The sequence below is a fragment of the Mauremys reevesii genome, linkage group 26 (genome assembly GCF_016161935.1).
Source record: "Mauremys reevesii isolate NIE-2019 linkage group 26, ASM1616193v1, whole genome shotgun sequence".
In the NCBI taxonomy this organism is placed as follows: Eukaryota; Metazoa; Chordata; order Testudines; family Geoemydidae; genus Mauremys; species Mauremys reevesii.
The window spans coordinates 1,826,149-1,849,649 of NC_052648.1; the positions used below are offsets into that span (position 1 = coordinate 1,826,149).

Consider the following 23,501-nt stretch of genomic DNA (forward strand, 5'->3'; position numbering starts at 1 on the left):
CCAGCTGGTTCACCAGAAATTTGGCTCAGCCTGGGAAATGGAACCAGGCCTGTTGCACTTCCCTGGGGCTTGCCCACCCAAGGGTCTCATCCCTTCATTAATTAACGCAACCCTGGCTGTGATAATTTCACCTGCCACTGAAATGCAGCCAGCTCTGGGGTAGAACATGGCACCTGTTGAACAGCTCACAACAACACCACACAACAGTTTTAGGACAGGAAGTGAGAGAGACTATTGTTGGCAATTGCATTTGCGGGGGGGGGGGAGGCAGAGTGGGATGACTTAGGGCCCTAGTGGAATGGAATAGGCCATGATTATTGCTTTATTCTTGGTTGCTCCCAGCATCTCCCTTGGGTACTGCTCACCCAGCTGCTGTGAATCCAGGGTGCTCCTCCACCTGTCATTTCACTGATGCCCTTGTTAGTTCACTAGGCACGTGCAGGGGTGTGCACTGCTGTTCTCCGTCTCATCTATCTCACTAGCATGCTAGGAAATGCCTGGGGCCTTAAGAGTTAATCACCGGAATCAATAATCATCTAATCCAAAGGAACGCACTAAACGCCTGACTCATGCACCAATGCTCAGTACTTTGTGCTCCCTCCTAACATGCTTGGGCCCTGGCTGGAGCGGGAAGATCAGAACCGTTTAGCAGAGGAAGGCAGCAGCTGGCCAGCCGTTCAGGTGCCCTTTGCAGCAGAGAGCTGCATCTGAGAGGCCTGGATACGAGATGCCGAGCTCCCTCACTCCCTGCTTCCCCTGCTGCGCGACCGGTGCCGCCCAGCTGCAAAGGTGCATCCCTTGAAGGCCACCGTGCACCCTTGGTTTGGCTGGCGTGACCAGTCAGCGCAGAGGATGTCGTACTCTGCTAATATGAGAGTGTCGGGCCCGTACCTGGGAGCATGCTGGGATTTCCTCTCCACCCAAGAGCCCAGGAAAGTGCCTTCACCCAAACCCTCCTATCATGCATCAGCTGGTGACCCTCCAGAGCCCCGCCCGGGCCCTCTTGCAAGAGGACTGCCCCATAACAGAGCATCTCCGCTAACTAGGAGACTCCAAGACACGAGATGGGCAGGTGGCCCTGACATCTTCTCTGCCTCTGCACGCCAAGCCGGGAAATACAACACTCCCCTGGAGGCCGCGTGACAGAGCTCTTTGGTACCATGGAGCCCCTGGCCTGGGCCCCAGGCAGGATTTGTCCAGAGGATCTACTCTCCATGGCTTTCCCTTGTCCTGTTCTGAATGACTCAAGTCACGGGGCTTCCACCACTTCCTTTGGGAGACTCCGTCTGTCCATGTTTCGGATGTGCCGATTGCCTAGTACCTAGATGATGCACTTGGCTTACAGAAAGGCACTGGCAGGGGACAGCCAGTTCTCCGCCCTTCTCTTGGTTTAGCCACCGTATCCCACTGCTCGGCAGACCCCACGCTAACCTGCCCCCTCCACTTTCCATTGCCTCCTTCCCGCCTCCGGCCCACCCTGCTCCAGTCCTCTCCCCGCAGCAAGTGAGCTGAGGTGAGAATTCGTGATCCCAGCCTGGCCAGCCCCAGTGCAGGAAGGGCGGGGCCACCGATAGCGGGTTCGGGCCCCCCAGCAAGGGCCGACCGGCTAAACAGGGCCCACCATAGGGTGACCAGATGTCCCGATTTTATAGGGGCAGTCCGGATATTTAGGGTTTTTTCTTATATAGGCTCCTATTACCCTCCACGCCCGGTCCCGATTTTTCACACTTGCCGTCTGGTCACCCTAGCCCACGAAGCCGGCCCGCCGGGCCCTGGTAATTTGTACTGCCCCCCCCCCGTCCCCTGGGGTCCCTGTGGCCTTGTTACAGCCCCGCTGAGCTCCGGCTCGCTGCTTGGCCAGCCGGCAGCCCCTGCAGCAGGCAGGCATGTGGCTCGGCTCCATCCCGCCTCCCCCCGTCTCTCTCCCAGGCTCCCTCGCTCTGTGCAAAGCGCGTCACGGGGAGATTGGCACCGCGCTCCCGCTCCCCGGGCTGCAGCCCCGCACTGCGAGCGGCCGGGGGGAGCCATGCGAAGGCCCGGGATGGCGGGGCCGCTGCTCGCCCTCTGCCTGGCGCTGGCATCCGCCGCGGGCCCCGGGGCTCCCTTCCCCGCGCCGCTGGGGGACATCAGCGCCTGCCAGCAGCGCTGCGGCCAGCCCCCAGGCGCAGCCCGGGTGAGTGCGGCGGACCCGAGCCGGGGCTGCTCTGCTCGGTCTCTGCCCGCCTGGGGGGGGACAGATTTATCGGGGGGGGGAGAGGAACCTGTGAGCAAAACACCGGGGGAGGGGCGGGGGAGGCGTCCATCTTCCAGTGTCTCTGCATCGTGCCCAGGACGCTTTCGGGGCGGGGGGGGGCATTGATTTGTTTTGCAAGGAGGAAGGGGGCTGATGGGTCTCGTTATTTTTTTGCAGCAGGGAGAAGGTTTGTCATGTGCACGCTCCCCCCCCCCCCCTCTGCCTCTTTCTGCTTATGCGGGGCTTCGGGGCCTAGGGACGTGCCAGGCTCCCCTTGGAAAGCCTTGCCCAGGGATTCCTGACCTCGCCTGGTGCTGGGGGGGCGGGGGGTCCTTTAAAAAACCTGAGCCGGTGTGTGTGAGCTTCTTACTAAAAATAAGGGCATTCATCAGGGAGATGCTCTCTGAGGAGTGGAAGGTGCCCGGGCGGAGGCTGCTGCCCAGGGGCGGGCGATGACGGACCGTGTTGATAAAATTGCTGTTCATCCATTTTATTCTGCAAGGCACCAGGTGTCCAGTTAAAGAGCAGGAGCCAGTGACTGGATCTGGTTGTGTTATGCAGCCGGACACCTGCTTTCTTTCCCACGGCTCCCCCCTCAGCTGAGAGATGCCTGTGTAGTCCCCTCCCCGCCACAGCCATTCCCCAGAAAACCCAGGAGTGAGAGAAAAGCACTGAATCCCTGGGGCACCTTCTCCTTCCAGCATGCATCCTCCGCAAGCGGGGAGGGACGTGTGGGAGACTGAGAACTGTCAAACTCCTCACACACGGCATTGGATGAAGCTGTGTTAGTGCTGGAGCCAATAGTGCTCTCAGGAAATCGCTTGAGTATCTTTCGTAAGAGCTGCAGTGACAAGAACCATACAAACAATAATCATTGAAAAAACCCCAGTTCTGGCTTCTAGACTAATAACTTCAAACTAAGGCCTGGATCAGAGTCTGCCTAGCCTTGCTGTAATAAACGTACTGAGGCTGTACATGGGCAGGTAGAAAAGGCCATCGAAGATCCATGTGACATATCCAAACACAGCAGGGGATTGTTTTAAAACCAGTCACATTTTCTGCTGTTAAAATCAGCTCAAGGGAGGGGGGGAAATGCATGGTGTCATCAGACACTTGCCATCCATAATACACCAATAATAATAGTTTAGTTAAAAAGTAATTGAAATACTCCCCACCCCCATTCATGGTATCCACTCTGGTCATTCATCAGAAAAGAAGAATCCGGTCTTTGTCCTCCCAGACTTGGTAACGGATCCTTTGGAACAGGATTATCTGCACTTGGTGTCGTCCCCTTTCAGCCAGAAATGGGACCGACTTTTGTTTGTGCAGCAACAATAAAAATACTTTAAAAACGCCAAGCCCAAGAGTTTTCCATGTCCTGGTCGTGTCCATTTTAGCTTTTGTTTTCTGGATTGTTCGTTTGCAATAAATAATGCTTCGGGGGAAGGATTTTCTCAAACGAACAGGAAGGCGGAGCGGGCGGGACTGGGGCTGTTCTGAGTAGGTTTTTGTGCATGTGAGAACTTGTGTTATTCTGGAATGGGAAGGCTGATTTCCAAACCATTTGGGCTGCTTTCTGGTTAGCTTTGGAGGTGAAAGTGTGGAGTCCCTGTGGGTTCAGCCACAGGAGCTGGGTGCGAATTGAAAAGATTTGGGGGGGTCTGTAACTTTATCTCTCGCAAAGACATGCTTAAAAGGTGAAACCCGCTTGAAGTACATGACACAGGCTGCAAAAAGGAAAAGCCAACAGCTGGCCTTAGCACCTAGCCCAAGCGTGTGAGGGCAGAACCTGGCTTGTATGGTGTTCAGCTGGTTGCAGCCACCTCGCTGCGGCTTGTGGAGACTACAGGTCCCAACATGCAACGTTCTATGGAGAGCTGAGTGCCTTTGCTGGAACACGGCATGCTGGGATCTATCGCCTCTGTCCACTACACCTCCATGTTTAAAAAAATCAGGGCAGCTTTGGGCTGGGCTGTAGAATTCCCGGGGTTGCTTTTGCACAAGGCTTTGGCTGCCCGTGATGTAGCAGAGAATGGAGGGGACTGGATGCTGCTGCAGTCCTCTGGATGCCAGCATCTCCTTCCTGCTGGAATAACTCCTCTGAGCCAGGATGTGCATAAAGCAGTGATTTCAGGGGAAGAGCTACCATCTTAAAGTGTAAACTGGGCAACCTGGGCTCCTCTGGTGCATCCCCTTGCAAGTGGCTGTTTGGTTGTGGCGATAAAGGTTGTTTGTTTTAGTGACCCTGGACAGTGTGGTGTTAGGTGCGTCTCCCTTTCTTAGCAAGGATGATCCTGCCCCGCTTCCATGCCCTAGGGCGTCCCTCAGTGTGCAGGCCAGTTGCCTGATACATGGCGCCTCGAAGAGGAAGTGTAAACTGGATCCTTCTAAAGGCTCATGCCGAAGGGCATCCAACGGCGTCTCTGTTCTCCGCCCGGCATTTGAGCGTGAGAAATGCAGGGCTGCGCTCCCATTGCCTGGCACGGAGACGTTTGGGATTCAGCCCTGGTGTTCTGTGCAAAGCAGAGGTTATGAAGCTGTAGACTTAGCTAAATAGTGTGTCTTTGTCTGTCTGTCTGTCTTCAAACGCGACCATAGAAAAATACACACGGAGAGAAATACACTCCCGGGCTGGGAGGTTGCTGAACATGTCGAGCCAAAAGACAGGCTGGTAGAGATGGGAGATTTCCTTGCCCCCTTTTAGAATAAATCACTCGTGGTCTCAGAAAACTAACGGTGCAGTTCTGTGGGCTCCATTTGCCAGCCAGTGCTCAGTTATTCCTAGGCATTTTCCTTTCTTGCCCTTGTGTTAGTTCTAGGTTTTCTGGCATTTAGTCTCATGCAGTGTGATCGCCACGCAGGGAGAGAAGAGGAACCGCAGCCCTGCTTACAATCGCTGGTCCAGGGCCACTCTGACTTCCTGCCAAGTTTGCCTTAAAACTCACCTCTTTCACCCTCCCTGCAGAGTGCTTGGCGGTGACTGGGTCAGGTGCTTGTCAGCCTGATGGGAATATCTCCTGCCTGGGGGCTCCTGCCTGGTCTTTGTTGGGTCTGTTTGCTGTCTCTTGGCTAGAACACTGGCCTGAGACTCAGGAGATCTGGGTTCTATTCCTGGCTCTGCCACTGGCCTGTTAGATGACCTTGGGCAAGTCACTTCCTTGCTCTGTGCCTCAGTTTCCCCATCTGTAAAATGGGGGTAATGATTTCAAATCTACTCATGCAAAGAGCTAGGTAGTGGTGTAGCTACTTTACCGTGGGACAGGGACTATCCTTTTGTTACGCATGTGTCCGGCACCAAGCATAATGGGCCTTGATCCCAGCCAGGCATGATCCCAGTACACACAATATTGGTGATACTAATACTGGGGAGGGATCAGTACTTCACACCCGTGCCAAGTGCAGGGCCTGAGCTGTGCTGCCACAGAGACTCAGCTGGACGGCTGCTGCAGGTGGAAGCGTCACGTAGCTGGTTTCCAAGCAGCCTCCTCAGTGGTCGTGTGGGGCAGAGGTGAGCCCAGGTGAGAGGGCTCAGCGTTGGGCTCGCTTCACAGGGCTGCTCTGCGTGATTGCCTGGCAGAATCGGGCCCTGGCAAAGACAGCTAGGCAGGGGGGAGGGGGCCGTGTGTCCTGCCCTGAACTCCCCCACTGCTGGTCAGTGACGATACGGGTGCAGGTTGCTGGGCACAGCACCCAGGAGAAGAGTGCAGCAAATGGCACCTCGGTTCTTTTGCTGAAGTTGCTGTGTTTGCTGAGGCCGGAGCAGCTCTCGCTGGGGCCCGGCCCCATGGTAGGAGCCGTTTCTCTCAGGCCAGTCAGGATTCTGGGATGGGGGTGAAGGTGCCTTCAGAACTGTGCCCCCTCAGCGAACATGTGCGTGCACAGCTACACGCAGACTCCCCCACGTGCATGGGCCCACGGAGTCTGTCTGTGAGAAACGCACATCCTGTTGGCTCGCCAGGCCCATAGTTCTCGGGCAGCCAGAGGTTTCCAACATCACGCTGAGTTTTTCAGAGAAACATGCGGCGCTGCAGGCTGCCCAGTGCCATGAAGGACCAGTTAGAGATGCAGAAGGCCAGCTCGGTCTCCTCTAGTCCAGGGGGTTTTCAACCTTTTGTCATTTGCGGATCCCTACAGAAATTCGAATGGAGGTGCGGACCCCTTTGGAAATCTTAGACATAGTCTGCGGACCCCCAGGGGTCCATGGTCCACAGGTTGTAAACCACTGATCTAGCCCGTTCCCCTGGGAGCCCTATCCCCGTTCCTTTCCCACCGTATATTCTGCATGGCCATGTCCAGCCTTGCTGTAAATGCCCAGCGCACTGGGGTTCCACCACCCCTCCTGGGGGACGGTGCCAGCGCCTAGACGTAGTGCTAGGTCTTGGGGCTCGTGTTCTATTGACAGGGAGGAAGGATCTGGAGCTGGTGTCCTGGTCCCATGCAGTGGATGGCGCCCTCCCGCCCTGCCCCTTCCCTGCTGCCCCAGTCCCAGAGCACAGCTGGGTCCCCAGGGGCATTCGGGTATTTGCAGGGCGCTGGGGTGCAGCCACTGCGCTGTGCGTTGTACCGGCTCCTAGCTCTCCTCTTCCTCTCTCCAGGATGCTGTGCTCAACGCCTGTTACCGAGGATGCCGGCTGTTCTCCATCTGTCACTTTGTGGATGCAAGCGCCGAGCTGAACACAACCAGAGCCGAATGTGAATCAGGTAAAGAACAGCGCAGCCAATTAACTTTCCCTCTCCTCTTCTCCCACGGCCCCCTCAGTTACATTGTCCAGAAGTGGCTTCTCCACTTATTCCTGTCAGGACAGAGGTTGCTTCTGCTCCTTCTGCGCTCCCATGCTGTCCAGACAAAGTTCCATGGCTGTGATGCACCGGCAGTGCAAATCCAGGCTGGCTCTGCTCACTCCCTGGTGCAAATCTGGGCCGGCTCTGCTCGCTCCCTGGTGCAAATCCTGGCCAGCTCCACTAGCTCCCTGGGGCAAATCCTGGCCAGCTCCACTAGCTCCCTGGGGCAAATCCTGGCCAGCTCCACTAGCTCCCTGGGGCAAATCCTGGCCAGCTCCACTAGCAGCCTGGGGCAAATCCTGGCCAGCTCCACTAGCAGCCTGGGGCAAATCCTGGCCAGCTCCACTCGCTCCCTGGGGCAAATCCTGGCCAGCTCCACTAGCTCCCTGGGGCAAATCCTGGCCAGCTCCACTCGCTCCCTGGGGCAAATCCGGGCTGGCTCTGCTCACTCCCTGATGCAAATCCTGGCCAGCTCCGCTCGCTCCCTGGTGCAAATCCTGGCCAGCTCCGCTCGCTCCCTGGTGCAAATCCTGGCCAGCTCCGCTCGCTCCCTGGGGTAAATCCTGGCCAGCTCCGCTCGCTCCCTGGTGCAAATCCTGGCCAGCTCCGCTCACTCCCTGGGGTAAATCCTGGCCAGCTCCGCTCCCTCCCTGGTGCAAATCCTGGCCAGCTCCGCTCACTCCCTGGTGCAAATCCGGGCCAACTCTGCTCGCTCCCTGGTGCAAATCCTGGCCGGCTCCGCTCGCTCCCTGGGGTAAATCCGGGCTGGCTCTGCTCGCTCCCTGGTGCAAATCTGGGCCAACTCCGCTCGCTCTCTGGTGCAAATCCTGGAAGATGGAGGGTCACGTGGATGCAAGGCCCCACATGAATCCATTAGGGCCGTGGCCACAGCAAATACCAAGGGGATTAATAATGTTCCGACCGTGAGTTCAACCTCTCAAAGGGGTAGGAGAAGACAGGGAAGGATCCTCTGCTGAAGCCAACCCCCCTGCAGCTCTAGCCTCACCGCCAGGCAGCAGCGACTGAATCCCCCCGCCAGGCCGAACGCTGCCCAGCAAGTTCCCGGTGCCATGTGAGCAAACCGGGCTTCCTCCCTGGCCCAGGGACGCTGTGCTGACCCCCTGGTGCCTCTCATCACAAGGGATCCCAGAACACTTGCAGCCTCACTGAACTGCAGCCCCCTCTGGGGCAGGGCGGAGCAGCCAGTATTCAGCACCAGGACTTTTCAGCCGAGGCTATTTGGGCAACCCCCCTACTCTTGTGAAAAGTGCTCTGGGGGCTTTAGTGTCCCTGCAGAGGAGACAAGGCCTCAGTGTCTCAGGTATCGTAGGGGAGACGACCCCCCCATGCCATGCCGCTGGGATCTCAGGAGAGCTGCTTGGAACATGGGCTAACGCTCTGCTTATGGGAAATCCGGGTGTTTCCTGCTGGAAGCTGAGACCTGTCTGGGAACGTTGTGCTGATTGCCATGATTGATTAGTCTTTGGGCAGAACTGAACTAGGGCATGGAGCCTGTCAGGCAGCCCCGTGTGTGCCCAGCTCAGCCCTGGGGGGGCTCTGGGCGGGGCGCTCTCTGAGTGACTCCGATGGGCTGGGGGACACACCCTGGAGCTGGGTGTTTGACTCAGAGCTGTGGGGGGGTCTCATCCTAGTCCGGGGGGTGTTTGTCAACATCACAGGACTTGGACTGTGACCTGCCTCTCTCTGTGCAGAAGTCCAGCCCTGGAATAGCAGTCAGGGCTGAGGAACGCTGACAGCTGCCCGTGGGAGCCTGGGCTGGCATTGCAGGGGGCTGTGGGTGCCCAGGCAGGGCAGAGCAGCGTGGGCTGGATGAACACCCCTGCTGCGCTCTGCCTGGCTCCAGGCCGGGCTGCCAGCCCCTTGTTGTCCTGAGCTCTGAATTCGCTCGTGTCCGACGGCTGCAGGGTGCCCGGGTCCTGACCGTTCCCTTCCCCTCCTGTCTTGCAGCTTGTATCGAAGCCTATGGCAGCGCCGAGGAGCAGTTCGGCTGCACGACTGGATGCAGGAAGCAGCTGCCCGAGACGCAGAGCCGGAAAGACAAGGTTTCAGCCTCCTCTTTCCCTAGTGCCAAGGGGCTCTGCTGCCTGGGTGATGGGCCTGAAAAGAACAGATCATAGCAGGGGGGCTGGAACAGTGTGTACAGTGCCGGGGCTGGGAGCCATTGAACCGAACTGTAACCCCTGGGTATGATGGGAGCCACTTCAAGCTGGGGGGGCAGCAGGCCCCCCAGCACCTCTAGTTCCAGCACCTGTGGATCATAGTGGGAGATGAGCACCAGCAGAAGGCCCCTCCCGTCTCCGGCTCTGCCGCGCTGGCAGGGAAGCCAAGGAGCTGAAGGAGTTTCATTCTCCCACACAGGGAGCTCCCACCATGGCCCAAGGCTCCTGGGAGCAGGATTAGAGCCAGGGTCCATTCCAGGCGGGGGATGGAAGCCAGCTAGTGCTCATCTCTCTGCAGTGCTGAGCTGACCATCTGGCCCGCAGATTGGGTGAGCTCGGCCTCTTGCCTGGGACAGCTGGGAGGAAAACCTGGCTTGATTGCACCTGGAATGGAGGCCCCCTCCCGCAGACAGAGCCCTGCCCGTTCCAGGGTCAGAGGGATTGAGGGGCAGTAACCAAAGGTCCCATTCAATGGCTGTGGCATGAGGAAATCTGGCTGGGCAGTTGCTGTCCTCAGCCCAGCTCTGGGGGATCCCCGTGGGATGGCGCAGGCAGCAGTTCACGGCGAGGAACAGGGGAGGGCGAGTTGGGTACAGGGCCATTCCCTTCCTCCTCATGCCCTTGTTATCTCTCGGGGGCAAAGCCCAGAGACTCTGCCACCAGCACCTGTCGGCTCAGGGTGCCGTGGACGTATGGAGCCGACAGGGTGTCCTGGAGGAAGACGATCCGCTGGGCAGCTGGGGAGACGAGTGCAGGGCTGGCGGGATCTGCGGATGCAGAGGAATTCACTGTCTGATTGAAGGATAGAGGGCGAGTTTGCCCTGCCCCCTCTGTCTAGACTCTGCATCCCGGAGGTGAGTGGAGCAGAGGAAGGGCGCATGGACCTTGCATTGATTCGGCCTGGCAGGAACGCGTGGAACCCCCTTGTCCGGCAGCACGTTCTCCTCTCTTCCTTTCCCCTTCTTCCCTCGGCATGGTTCGTGCTGGCTAAAGGTGCAACGGGAAAAGGGACCCAACCCAGCTGTGTTCAAAGGGCCACAGCCGGCCCCCCCCCGGAAACGCAGCGGGTGGATCCGGCTGCACTTGTGGGAGCATTTGAGCTTGTTCCCCCCCTTTCTGGTGGTGGTCGAGCACAGTCCCCCAGGGGAGCTCTGCACTTTTTGGGCAGGCGATGCAGGGCTCCGGCCCCTCCTGGCACCTGTCCACGGTGCAGCGTTGGTGCCAGTGCCCTCGGGGGGGGGAACCAGATTCGCCATTTCCAGAGCTGGGAGCGGGAAGCAGCACAAGGGCACAGTTTCTGGAAACCGGCTCTAATCGGATTAGAGCTCCGTGGTCTGTCCGTCCCAGGAGGCCGAGGCTTGTGCATTGGCTCCTTCTCCAAAGTGCTTGTGGGCAGAAGGCGGGGAAGGCAGGGGCTGGGAACATCCCCATGTGAGTGAGTCACGGTGCATCTGTTCCAGAGGAAGCAGGCATCTGGGCTGCCGTGTCCTCAGAGCCAGTCAGGCAGTGCCATCCGGCAGTTAGAGCAGAGAACAGGGAGGCAGGACACCTGGGTTCTCTGCCCGTCTTTGGAGGGGATTGCTAGCGAGTGAGCCAAGCAAGACACTGGGAGACAGGACTCCTGGCTCTGGAAGTGTCCAGCGAGCGGAGCAGTGGGGGCTGGGAGGCAGGACTCCTGGCTCTGGAAGTGTCCAGCGAGCGGAGCAGTGGGGGCTGGGAGACAGGACTCCTGGCTCTGGAAGTGTCCAGCGAGCGGAGCAGTGGGGGCTGGGAGGCAGGACTCCTGGCTCTGGAAGTGTCCAGCGAGCGGAGCAGTGGGGGCTGGGAGGCAGGACTCCTGGCTCTGGAAGTGTCCAGCGAGTGGAGCAGTGGGGGCTGGGAGGCAGGACTCCGGGGTTCCATTCCTGCCTCTTGGAGGGGATTGGTATGTGTCTAGTGATTAGAGTGCAGGAGTGAGAGATTCAGGGGAACGGCAGGTGTATTTCCCTCTACGTGCTCCCTCACGGCTGTGTCAGGGAGCGTCATTCAGCTCTCAGCCGCCATCTCTCCTGGGTGGAGCCTCGTGTCTCACTCCCCTGTCACTGCCCAGCTCCCCGCGGCGATATCCCCAGCGGGCCAGGCAGCCTAAACAGCCAGCGCTGGTGCTTTGCTCCCTCTCCGAGGGCTGAGACCAGCACGTTACCAGTTACCCCCCAGCTCCTGTCAGCAAGCGCATTTATCCTGGAGGGTAAAAGCGTTACAGAGAAAGCCTCTAAACCCAATAAAAGGCTCTACCTGCCTTCTACCGAGGGGTCACTCCGACTCCGGCCCGGGGCCCTGGTACTGGTCTGTCCTTCAAACCCACAACTGGTTACAAGTTCATATCGGTCTGGAGATCAGGAACCAGAATGAAGCCCTGGGTCAGTCCCAGCTCAGGCTGTCCAGGCCAGATCTCCTCTCTCTGTCTGCTCGGCTCTGGAGAAGCCAGGCTGGACCAGAAGCCTGTAAGCTGAGTGATTTGCCTTCATCACCCCCGGCTGTTTTCCCTTCCTGGAGGGGCTGTGGTAACCCCCCCTTCGGTGGCGCACATACAGTCCCTGGTCCAGCCACGCAGACACTCCATACAATGTGCTCTCCTCCCGCCTCTGCCTCAGAGCCCCTCAGTACTGATGGTCTGGCACCGTGCGGCCAGTCTAGGGCCAGAGCCCCCGCCCCAGACTGATTGCAAGCCCCCACCGCGACTCTCGCACCCCTGGGGAGTGTGTGAGGCGTGAGCCTGGCAGAGCCCCGGGGCATGTGGTGAGGGGGCGTTGCTACCCAGACGCCGCTTTTATTCTTTTCAGCGGGGAGGGGTTGGATTTCATTCAGCCCCAGCATGAGGTGTTGCACTGAGAGCACTGGGGCGGATTTGGCCCTGGGATACCCCAGCCTCCGCATGCCCTGTGGGGCTGGGAGAGGCCGCCTGAGACTGGGCCCCTGGACGTTCGGTTTCACGGTTGCACGGCAAAGCTGCAATGATCAGACCCTCCTGCAGCAGAGCGTGAGGAGACTGCCTGGAGCAGCGGGGGCTGGGAGCAAATCCGCTCCTTGGCCCCATGTACAGCACCCTGCATCTCTGCCCAGATGCATTGTGGGGAGCTTTTGTCTCCTTTGGCAGCACTGGGATTGGCAGGAGGAGGTGGCCTGGTCTGGGATTGCAGATTGCAGGGTGTGGCGTGTGGTCAGTACCTGCTCCCCGGGACACGGGGCCCCCATGCTGCTCCAAGCAGACATGTGGCTGCTCCCCTGGGAGCCGTGCTCCGGGCCTGGGTGCAGGAGGATCCGTACTCGCCCTCCAGTGGCTGGGGCAGTGGATCCTGCTCTGCAGCCGTCTCACAGGGGCTATTGATGGGCCTGGTCTGGGGGCCAGGGCATGCAGACACGTGGGCGCGAGAGCTGCGTGGGCAGGGCAGCCTGGAGTCGCTGCGGCAGACGTATCTGTGCTGACAGCTGCCAGGGCCACGGCAGGCAGGCTCGGAGGAGTGACTGGCTGTGCCTGGCAGCAGGGAGGGAGTGTCGCTCCTGGCCAAACCTGGGGTTTAAAGCTTGCGGGTGGGTCTGGTGTCCAGTACAGCTGCTGCCTCTCTACACAGAGCCCAGCCGCACGCCAGGGGGGTGATACCCTGGGGCTTGTTCCGGTGACGGGGCCAGGGGCAGAGATGATTTTAAAGGGACTGGGAGACAACTTCTGTCTCAGAAACCCCCGGAGGAGGGAGCGCTGCGTGTTCCGATCCCAGCTGACCTGCCCCTGTGTGGACAGCAGAGGCAGTGAGAGCTAGTGGGCAGGGTGCAGCGTTGACGCCTAGGTGGAGCCATGTCTAACGTGTCTCAGCCTGCCCGTCAGGAAGACGAGGTCAGTCGCTCTCTCCCTGCAGTCCCGCCATGTGGGATTAAAGGCTCTTTCACTGGAATGGATTCATCTTCCACCATGCCAGCTCCCTGCCAGTCATCCTCCCGCTCGCATTTTGGGAAATACTGGTGCAGATCTGTGCAGTCTGACCCGTCCTCTCCTTTCTCACATGTTGCGATGAGCAGGGAGGTTGGATCTGAGCTAGCACCGGTTGAAATGGACGGGGCAGTGACCATCTTGGAGCTATTGTTTCAGGCTCTCTGCAGACTCAGGCAGGCGTCACTCCACCCTGTACGCTCACGTCACCTTTGGAAGGTTTTCGTTCCAGCCGTAGCAGCTAGAGGCTGACTTCCTTTGTAAAATGAAAGCTGAGAAGAGGAGAGAGGTCTGTCCATGCCCCCAGCTACTCCATCAAGCCCTCTACTGGGGTGCACCCTGCCCGTTGGGAAGGACTGCTATATGCTTCCCAGCCCCCCAAAGGTCCCAGCATGCTTTGCAAACTGTATTGAAACAGGAAAACTGTAGAGCCCGGTTGCCATTTCCCCTTCCCGACGTCTCTCTCTTCACCCCCCAACGCACACTCAGCAGATCAGCTGGCTGAAGATGGAGGCGGCTGTGATAACTCCTCGTAGGCCGCCTGTCTGAAGCACAGACATCTGGTCAGCTGTCCCCCTTTATTCAATTGCCCCACGTCCACCTTGCCACTAGATGGCAGCAGCTGTGTGCCGTCCCCCCACATCGCAGTGTCATTGCACCAATAGCTGCAGCCCTTTGGACGAACGCTGTCCTGGCTCTGCGCTCTGCAGCCGGGCATTTTGAATTCCTGCAATCAGGTCTTTGCAGCCCCTCATGCAGCAGTAAAGTTCCCCATTAGCAAAGGGGTCTTTGCTTATTTCCTGTCCTTGTCATTCCTCCTCTGAGAATGGCCCACCTTGGGGGCGTTTGATGGTCACCAGGTACCTGGGATGCAGGAGACAGGTGAATGGCGTCAGTGCTTCCAGGGAACCTTCTGATAACATTGCCCAGGGAGTGGATTGGTCTGGGCTGTGTTGGAAGCAGAACCACCCAGTGCACGGCTGTTGTGGTGTTTAAATCAAATCATAAGCGGCAGGTTCATTGCATTGCGCTAGGCCCGCCGTTGATTTGGGCTAAGCTGGGGGATGCTGTTGATTTCCCAAGATGGAAGGTTCCTACCTGTGATTATTCCAGGCTCCCTGGGATTTGACTCCCTTTCTCTGCCTCTTTTCCTCCTTCATTTAACTGATTCAGCTTTTGCCCAAATAACTGTGTTAGCCTTTGGCCCTGGGTAGAGGCTTTCATGTTTGCAGGATGGCTTTCTGCAGTAAGGAGCAAGGATCAGGCATGGGAATACGGTGCTGCCTCTATAGCTTCTCAGCCCAGGAGCTCAAAGTGCTTTCTACTAATTAATTAATGAACCCCTGGGAGGCTGGTAACAAGCATTAAATATGGGGAAACTTAGGCGTGGAACGGTCCAGTGACATGCCCAAGGTTGAACACAGAATCAGTGGCAGAGGTCGGTGTTTCTCTTTGTGAGAAAGACGCCTCAGTTCCTTGGCTGTATCGGAGTGGCAGCTGTCCCTGTAAAGGGGACAAGCATCTGTCCCTGCTTCCCCTGAAAGACTGGGTGGATGAAACTCTGTGAAAGGCCAGGTCCCAAACAAGATTGCTCCCTGGCGATAGCGTTCCAAACATTCCCTGATTCCATTCCTTCCACCCAAAGCCTGTTTCCTTTGGATTCCTGGGCAAGCAAGCAAAGCAGATTTAGCACAATAATCAGCTACAGAACCTGACCTATTTCTTTCCTGTTTGCTCATCTGACCGTATGAGGAGCTCTGGCATTCCCAGCCTTGGAAAATGTTCTACATCCATGGCAAGGAGCAGCCAAGCAGATTCCAGCAGGGATGCTTTAAAACATAACAAACCTTGCAAAGAGCCCAGAATCGGGGCATGGCTCAGCTGCCAGGAGAGAAACACCCTCAGCATCTCAGCTCCTCTTTAAAACATTGTCATGGGGATTTAGTGCTGGTTGAAGGAGCTGGGCTGGCAGCCACGCAGCCCCCTGTTTATCCCCAGTGCCTCCTGCCAGGGTGTATCGACTCTGAGCTCCGTGGCCCGCTCAGCTTGGGGCCTTTGTGCTGAGGCTGACGGGTGCTTGTGCAAGGGCCCTAGGCTGAGTCCTACCAACACATTTCATGCCAGCCACTGCTCTGGGCAATACGGAGGTTAGCTGTCTTCTGTCCCCCTCACTGCAATATCTGAGAGTCTCCATGTCGTCAATGGATTAATCCTTGTAATCCCCATTGCACAGGTGGGGAAACTGAGGCACAGAGCGGCTAAGGGACTTGCCCTAGGTCACAGAGAGACTCTGTGGCAGAGCTGGGAATTGAGGCCAGGTCTCCCAAGGGCTAGGCTAGTGCTCTAACCACTAGGCCATCCTGTCACTCTCAGGAGGGTTCATAGCTCATGAAGGCCAAGAGCACTGCGGTGGGTCATTCAGCATTATCTGGTCAATAGACCTGCTTTAGAGCCCTTGAGCAGAGCCTTGAGCCCTGAACTGCCTCTCCTGTGCGCTAGAGAGCCGGGGCTGGGATGAGGCAGGATGACGCGGAGGTTCCTAGCACAGCGAGCTGGTGCTCTTCTCTTTGCTGATTTACAGAGTCTGGAGCTGCAGCCCGTGTCCTTCTCCATGTTTGACTTGGTCTCCAGCTTTTGCAACGACATCGTCAGCTCTGCCCAGAGCTTCATCTCCTCCACCTGGACCTTCTACCTGCAGGCCGATGATGGCAAAGTGGTGGTGTTCCAGGTAGGGCAGGATCACGCTGCTGAGGTCATCAGCGGCCCTGCGTGGCTGTGGGAGCAGGGCATGGAACCCCATGCTTCAGGGCAGAAGCTAATGCTGCAGGTTCCCTCTTATCCCACCCGTGCCGAGCATTTCACCGTGACCAGGTATATTTGCCTTCCTGCAAAGCATCAGGTATTGGTCAGAACCAGGAATGGGACACTGCATTAGATGGGCCAGTGGTCTGGTACAGCAGGGAGGTAGGATACTGGGCTACCGATGGAGTCAGGGTCTGGTGCTAGACTAGATTGTACCATCCAGCACTCAGACGCTGCCGAGGTGACAGGCGCCCGAGAAGTACAACGGACGACAGACAGACAGGCCGACTGACAAACCAGTGTCCGAGCCTTTGTGGCAAGTCCTGCGTCCCTACAATAATAACTCTATTGTTTGTATCTGGTGCGGCCGAGGATGGGCACTGAGATTGGGCCAGGTGCTGCCTCTGAGAGGCTGCCTCTGGCAGTTAATGCAGCAGGAGGGATCTGGCCCTCACTATCCCGCGTGCTTCCCCCCCATGGGCCAGTCCTGCCCCCACAGGAGGTTTTGGGGCTCAGTCACTAACTGCGTTTTGGTCCTTTTTGTTTCTTTTTGAACACGGGCCCCTCAGTCCCAGCCAGAGATCGAGTACCCGGTGCCCGAGGCGCCAGCGCCCAAGTTGGATCTGATGGAGAAGTCCTGGCCTGCGTCCAGTCCTAACACCCTGAAGCCCCACACAGGTGAGCCAGGGGCAGTGCTTGGGCCAGGTGGGGCGAGGGGGCTGGGAGCTGCTGGAAAGGTGCTTCCAGCTCTGTGCCGGTTTCTCTAGAGCCTGTGGCCTCTGATTAGCCCCCCGGTACATGCACACACGCTGGGCTGAATCCTAGTGCAGGCCTGGTGTGTGCCTCTGCCGGGCTTCTCCCCGAGGGGCAGATCGCCCATCCCGCCCCATGCCCCTCCTCCACTGAGCTGGGACCAAGCTTCCACACACAGTCCTGAGGCTTCGTCCTGACCGGGGCTGGGGCATCAGGCAGCTCAGGTGCCTGTCCCCTCCCCTCTCCAGCCTCTGCCGAGGCTGCCAGCACGAGGCGTGTGGGGTGGGTTTGAGCCGTGGACACCTGGCTGCTGGGAACCAAACCGAGAAGGCACCAAACTCACTGCGCACGGGCTCCTGACCAGCCACTGCTCCGTCGCGGCGTTCCGGGGGGCGGGCTGGGTGGTCTGTGCCCAGCCTCCTGGGGGATGGTCTCGTTCCAGGCTGCTATCAAGTAAGCCAGGTCGAGACCTTGCAGTCCTCTTTGCCCCGTTTTCTACCCTCCCCTTCCTGGCCTTGGCACGCGAGCAGCTGCCCCAGCTTCACTGGGGGCCTGGGTGGGTGGTTGTGCCCAGCCTGCTGTGGCAGGGGAGTCACTTGGGTCTGGGTGTCGTCCTGCCAGGCCCCCAGGAAAAGCTGGAGAAACCCCCCCTGAAAGAGCCAAAGAGCAAAACGAAGCTCCAGCACCTGGAGACCCAACAACCAGAGCACGACTTCCTGGGCTGCATGTCCAAGTAGGTGCAGGCCTGGCCCCGCAGGGGTGAGGGGGGCAGAGGGAGAGGCAGAATGAAAAGCCCTGGCAAACTGGGGGAGGGGTATGTGAGGGGGAGGAAAGGGGACAGGGGGCTAGAAAGGGGATGGGGGGATAGTGAGGTGGGGATAGGGATTTCCATTGCAGAATAAACCACTCTTGCAAAATGTTACTAGCAAGGGGTGGGGTTATTTGGTCCAGGGGCGGGGCTATCTGGGTGAGGGGTGGGGTTATTTGGTCCAGGGCGGGGCTATCTGGGTGAGGGTGGGGTTATTTGGTCCAGGGCGGGGCTATCTGGGTGAGGGGTGGGGTTATTTGGTCCAGGGGCGGGGCTATCTGGGTGAGGGGTGGGGTTATTTGGTCCAGGGGCGGGGCTATCTGGGTGAGGGGTCGGGTTATTTGGTCCAGGGGCGGGGCTATCTGGGTGAGGGGTGGGGTTAGTTGGTCCAGGGGCGGGGCTATCTGGGTGAGGGGTGGGGTTATTTGGTCCAGGGGCGGGACTATCTGGGTGAGGGGTGGGGTTATTTGGACAGGGCCGGGGCTATCTGGGTGAGGGGTGGGGTTATTTGGACAGGGGTGAGACTGCAAAGGGGATGCTCCCTGGAGGAGGCAGGCTGGTGGTAGCCAGGGGAAATCCTTCCCTTGTTGGCCCGCTCTGAGTCCTGTCTGTGCCCCCTCCACCCTGATGCCCAGCCATAAACTTGAACTCTCTCTTTGGCGGGGGGTGGTGGGGTGCTACAGGCGCTCAGGCCTTCCTCGCTGGATCCTGGCTGCCTGCCTCTTCCTCTCCATCATGGTGATGCTGTGGCTGAGCTGCGCCAGCCTGGTGACGGCCCCGGACCAGCACGTCAAGACCCAGGTACGGAGCCAGCCGGCATCCTAGGGCAAACTCAGGTGCAGATGCCACTGAGCCGGGACCGTGCGCTGAGCCCAGCCGCAGCCTGCGGGGGGGTGTCCGCGTGGGCTGGGGGCAGTTCATACCCTGGGCCTGCGTGGCTCTGTCTGCTGGTGGTGACACTGAGTGGGGAGGAGAGCCTGGAAAGCACTAACAAATAACCCGTCCTCCCACATGCCCCCAGTACACCAGGGTCTGGCACGTCACAGCCTGACGCGAGCCAAGCAGTGCCCGAGACTGGTGTATTTCGAGGGGTTAAATCGTGGCGCCAGGTGGGAAATGAATCCTAGGAACTCGGGGAGCCGTGGTGATAACAGACTCTGAGCTGGGTCCCCGATGGGTGCAAACCAGCCCCCTGCCGTGATACGTCCCCCCCTCTCTGCTGCCACAGCCCCCTCGTCCCCGGCCACGCCCTGTCACCTGGTGTCTGGCTCTGGCTCTCTTCCAGCCGCTGAGCATTAACGGCGATAAGGAGGACCTGGAGGACCTGGATGGCTCGACCCCCTTTTCTCTGCACCCCGTGATCGCTGTCACCATCTGCCCAGCGGACGACAACGAGGAGGCGGGGCCGCTGCCGGTCAAGGTGGATCTGGACAAAACCGTGCTCTAGAGCCCCTCCCCCACCCGCCTGTCATCTCCATGTCTTATTTCCTGTGAACATTTTAATGCACCCCCCCCTTTGCTTTGATCTGCCTTCCCACTTTCTGCTGTTTTAAACCCCTCCCTGCACTGTGTTTGAAGATAACCATCCTGGGCCGTGGGGGGAGGGGGGCATCCACTCCCGGCCCCACCTCCACCCATTGTCCTTGTGCGTGGGAGGGGGAATTGTTTTCCTCCCCCTGGTCACAATCCCAGCCCCAGCAGGGAGCGGTACTGAGAGGGATCTGGTCGGTGGGGGGGGTGGTTCTTGCCTTGTGTCTCCGGTGCTCCAGGTGGGAGCTTTGATGAGAACAACACGGTCTGTGAGCTTGGTTGCCTGGAGTCAGATGACTGGTGGGAGCAAAGAGGGGAGCACGGGGGGGGGGGGGGGGCCGGGACAGAGTGCGCCCTGCCGTGGGGGGTGGGGAGTTGGTGTGGCAGCGCCTGTCTGGAACAGGGAGCTGCATGTGGTGGGGGACCCCTCGGGGTTCACGGCAGAGCCCTCAGCTGGCAGGCCTCAGGGCAGCTGGTTTTGCAGTGGTGGAAATGGGCAGGAAGCGGATGGGGGCTCCACGGGGAGAGGATGTGGCCGTGGGGTGGCTCCAGCTCTCGGTTCACTTTCCCTGGAGGCTGCGCGTTGGATGCGCCCTGCGGGGAGGAGATTGGCACTGAGGCTCGGGCGGACCCCGGATGCGACGCGCTGCCCCCGTGTGAAGGGTTTGCGCTGCTGCAGCTCTGCTCTGTCAATTAGGGTAAATCCGGCAGGTAGACAAGGCCCAAGGCTGACACCACGGACGTGGTTTCTGTCTGGTCCTGGCCACCCCGTGCTCGGTGCAAGGAGGAGCCTGGCTCTGGGCCAGATGCCGAGGAAGTTCCCTTTGGGGCTGCTCTAATAGCGGTGGGGGGGGACCCCCGTGGGGAGCAATTTGGAACGCCCTGCAGCCCGTTCACGCCAGATCTCCAGGTTCCCCAGTGGGGATGCCGCTGCTGTGGAAGGGCCGGGTGGCAGGCCCCTGTGCCGGCGTTGGAGCCAACTCAAGCCGTTTCCCAGCTTGGCACCTCGCCCCATCCCCGGCCCTCTAGCACCAGCTCCCATAGAGCGTCAGGGCAATTCCTGAGCCACACCCCAGGGTGCCCAGACAAGACCTCCCAATTCACCTCCTTTTGCTGTTGGTGATTGTGCTCCTGTGGCCAGGCGTGGGGTGGGGAGCCCGTCTCACGGACGTTCCATATCCCTTGACTTCACGTCTCATTCCCTTGCGGTTTTGTCGTGCTGGCGTGGGCCGCTGTCCCCGGGCACTCTGCATGGGCACTCGCGCTGAGAACACCCTTCTGCAGCGGAGGGAAATCCGCTCATCTGTCCATTCGCCTAACGCTGTCTGTATAGATTAACTTATTACCTAGGACTCCCTACCCTCGGGTTTGAAAGCTGTATCTCTATTGACCCTTTACTTTGACGCTGCCTCGGTTTCACTGGATCCCGTAGGTTGTTATTGCAAAGAGACTCTTTCATCCTTCCCCCCCTTCTAAGTTCTGTATCGTTCTGTATCACTTTAATGTGTGCAACATATCTGTTTTTTGGAGAGGGGGGAGGGCAATTTGGGGAGGGGGCGGGGATATTTTGTGTACGTGCTGGGATCCATCCCACTATTTTTCATGATAGCTTTTCGGCAGATCAGCTCAGTGAGGTGACGTTTGTAGTATTGTCCTGGCAGGTGTGTTCGAGCCAGCTGGGCCTCTCTGCCTTTCGAGTCAGCCATTAACGATCCCAGAGCGGGAAGCCCCTCGCAGCTGCGGCTCCAAGGGAAGCTGGGTTGAAATGGGGCGGGGGGGACTGGAGAGTCGTCCGGGGATCCGTGTGTGTCCGGAATTGTTGGAGAGAGCTGGTTTGTTGTTTTTATCTAAAAAAAGCTGTGACAGGAGCGTTGAGCAGGCTGGGAGGGGTGGGGAGAAATGGAAATAAAGGTTTGTAAAAGAATCAGCAGGGCCTGTGGCTTTATTGGGGTCACCGTGGGGAAGGGGGCAGCGGCTCTCCATGTTGGTGCACACCCACGGGGCATGCAGTGAACCAGCTAAACTCTTCTGTACCCCACCCCCCGCCCCACAGACAGGGGACGTCTCCGCAGAGCACAAACAGATATTTTCTTGGTAGGGATCTGCCCCCACCCCCAAACCCAACAAGAAGCAACCCCTACTCAGGCACGGGGTGGCAGGGGTTTATGGGCCCAGGTCCTCGATGCACCGTGTTCCCCTGCCTGCCCTTCGTGGGAGCAGCTGCCTCATTTTACTCTGCAGCTGGTGCTTTGCCAGCAGGAATGGTCAGAGCTCAGTGTGCTGCCTGGCCCAGCGTGGCCTCTCACCCCCGTGCCAGGGGCAGCTCGATTCTCCAGCTCCGCTGTCCCAAGCTCCAAGAGCCCTTCTCCGCCTGGCTTCGGACTGATGCTGCTTCTCTCTGAGGCTCTTGCTCTCTCTGTTAGCAAGGCGGGGCTACCAGCTGAGGCCAGCTGTGTGCAGCTCCCACCAGTGGTTAGAGGGAGGATGCTCCCATTCAAGACTCCTGCCAGGTCAGCCGAGGACACAGCTTCATCCCTTCCCTGGAGACGAGGCCCCTGGAGCCAGGCACTCGAAAGGCACAAAAGGGGGACCAAAGATCTGCATGGAACAAACACCATTTGTCACCGACTTAGCGAGAAAGGAGAGGTACCGTTCCTGGGACAAGATGAAAGCCACCCCCCTTGCCGCGCAAGCAGTGGGGCCTGGGCGGGCGCCGTGAAGTGGATTTCAGGAGTGGAATGCATGCTGTGTCTGTGTGATTTGGGGGTTGTTATGGCGACAGTGCGGACTCATTCCAAGTCAGCCAGCAAATGCTGGGGTGGAAATCTGTGTGAAGGGCTGGGTCTCACGTCAGAGCCTTCCCGGCCGTCTCTAAGACAGGCAGCCGCGAGTGTCCCGGACGGAGAGCCCGGCTGCTGGGGGGGACGGAATTCACATGCAGCACGAAAACTCCCCCACTGAGCGATTCTCCCCTAGGGAATCCTCTCTTACAAGAGGAAACAGCTGCCTGCATCCAGCAGGACGCAGGGCTGAGGGGGCTCAGAGCTCCTCCACAATGGGACTTTACCCTACACTTACTCCAGACTAAGGGCATTTCCCTCCCAAGCAGTGGGGCCGGCGAGGGCTGCGGGACTGCCACCTCCCAGGGTGCACAGGCCGGTCCAAGGAGGGAGTGGAAGACAGCGCCTGGCTGGGAGGATGGTGTGTGATTGCACAAGTGCGTGGGTCGGCGGGTGGGCAGGAGGCCGTGGAAAGATACATAATTGTTGTGGGCTGTCTGGGGAAAACGGCTGCCCTGTCTGCTGGGCTGTCCAGAGGAAAGGGAATCCAGGCACACACGTTCTACAGACACACTCCTCACCCCCCCATGGTGTGTGCACACACGCTTGTCCACATGCCCACAGGCTCCCTTCCCCACATGTTCACCCCCTGGGAACGGGGGCCCCTGTCAGCTCCTGGGAACCCCGGCTGGGAGGCCCTCAGTGAATCCAGCAGCATGCATAGCCCAGCCAGTACCTGCCCCACGTGTCGTTACCAGGGGCGGCTCTAGACCCCAGCACACCAACTGCATGCTTGGGGCAGCATGCTGCAGGGGGCGCTCTGCCGGTCGCCGGGGGTGCGGCAGGCAGGGTGCTTTCGGTCGCATGCCTGCGGAGGGTCGGCTGGTCCCGCGGCTTCGGTGGAGCCGCGGGACCAGCAGACCCTCCACAGGCACGCCTGCGGAAGATCCACCAAAGCCGTGGGACCAGCAGACCCTCCGCAGGCACGCCTGCGGGAGATCCACCAAAGCCGTGGGACCAGCGGACCCTCCGCAGGCACGCCTGCGGGAGATCCACCAAAGCCGTGGGACCAGCGGACCCTCCACAGGCACGCCTGCGGGAGATCCACCAAAGCCGTGGGACCAGCGGACCCTCCGCAGGCACGCCTGCGGGAGATCCACCAAAGCCGTGGGACCAGCGGACCCTCCGCAGGCACATCTGTGGGAGGTCCACTGGAGCCGCGGGACCGGCAGAGCGCCCCCCGCAGCATGCCGCCATGCTTGGGACGGTGAAATGTCTAGAGCCGCCCCTGGTCGTTACTGCTGTTTATCCTCCCGGTGCATCTCAGCGTGGCCGCAGGTCTGTGAAGCCCCGTTCCGGCTCCTGGCTCAGCCATTCTTACTGCTTGCGCCTCAGCACTGTCCCCCTTCAGGCTTCTCAGCTCGCAGAGGGCCCCCCTTTTCCACTGGGGCTCAGTTTTCTCCCTGGCCTGGCTTATGGGGGAAGCAATCCTCCTCCGCCCCTGGAGTTCCCTTCATTTGACTTTCCATCTGGGAGGGTTTCCCACTGTCCACCCCCAGAAGCAGTGTTCCTTCGGTGGGGGCAACTCCATTTCCACCCACAGGCCACCACCCCAGGGACACCCCACAGACTTTTGCCCGGTGTCTATCCCATCCCTGGTAGGGCCTGC

At 59.2% G+C, this 23,501-nt stretch overlaps 1 protein-coding gene across 2 annotated transcripts; it reads left to right on the plus strand.

Moving 5' to 3' along the window:
- Positions 1–1,945: 1,945 nt before the first annotated feature.
- Positions 1,946–19,373, plus strand: TMEM59L (transmembrane protein 59 like). 2 transcript variants are annotated; one of them, XM_039515962.1, is made up of 8 exons: positions 1,946–2,173; positions 6,829–6,934; positions 8,984–9,078; positions 15,741–15,887; positions 16,531–16,639; positions 17,336–17,447; positions 18,182–18,323; positions 18,808–19,373. In XM_039515962.1, the coding sequence occupies exons 1-8, from the start codon at positions 2,027–2,029 to the stop codon at positions 18,967–18,969; spliced, it is 1,020 nt and encodes a 339-aa protein (XP_039371896.1). In that variant the 5' UTR covers positions 1,946–2,026; the 3' UTR covers positions 18,970–19,373. The 2 variants fall into 2 exon arrangements, with proteins under 2 accessions (XP_039371896.1, XP_039371897.1); XM_039515963.1 differs by having other exon boundaries at positions 18,206–18,323.
- Positions 19,374–23,501: the final 4,128 nt, after the last annotated feature.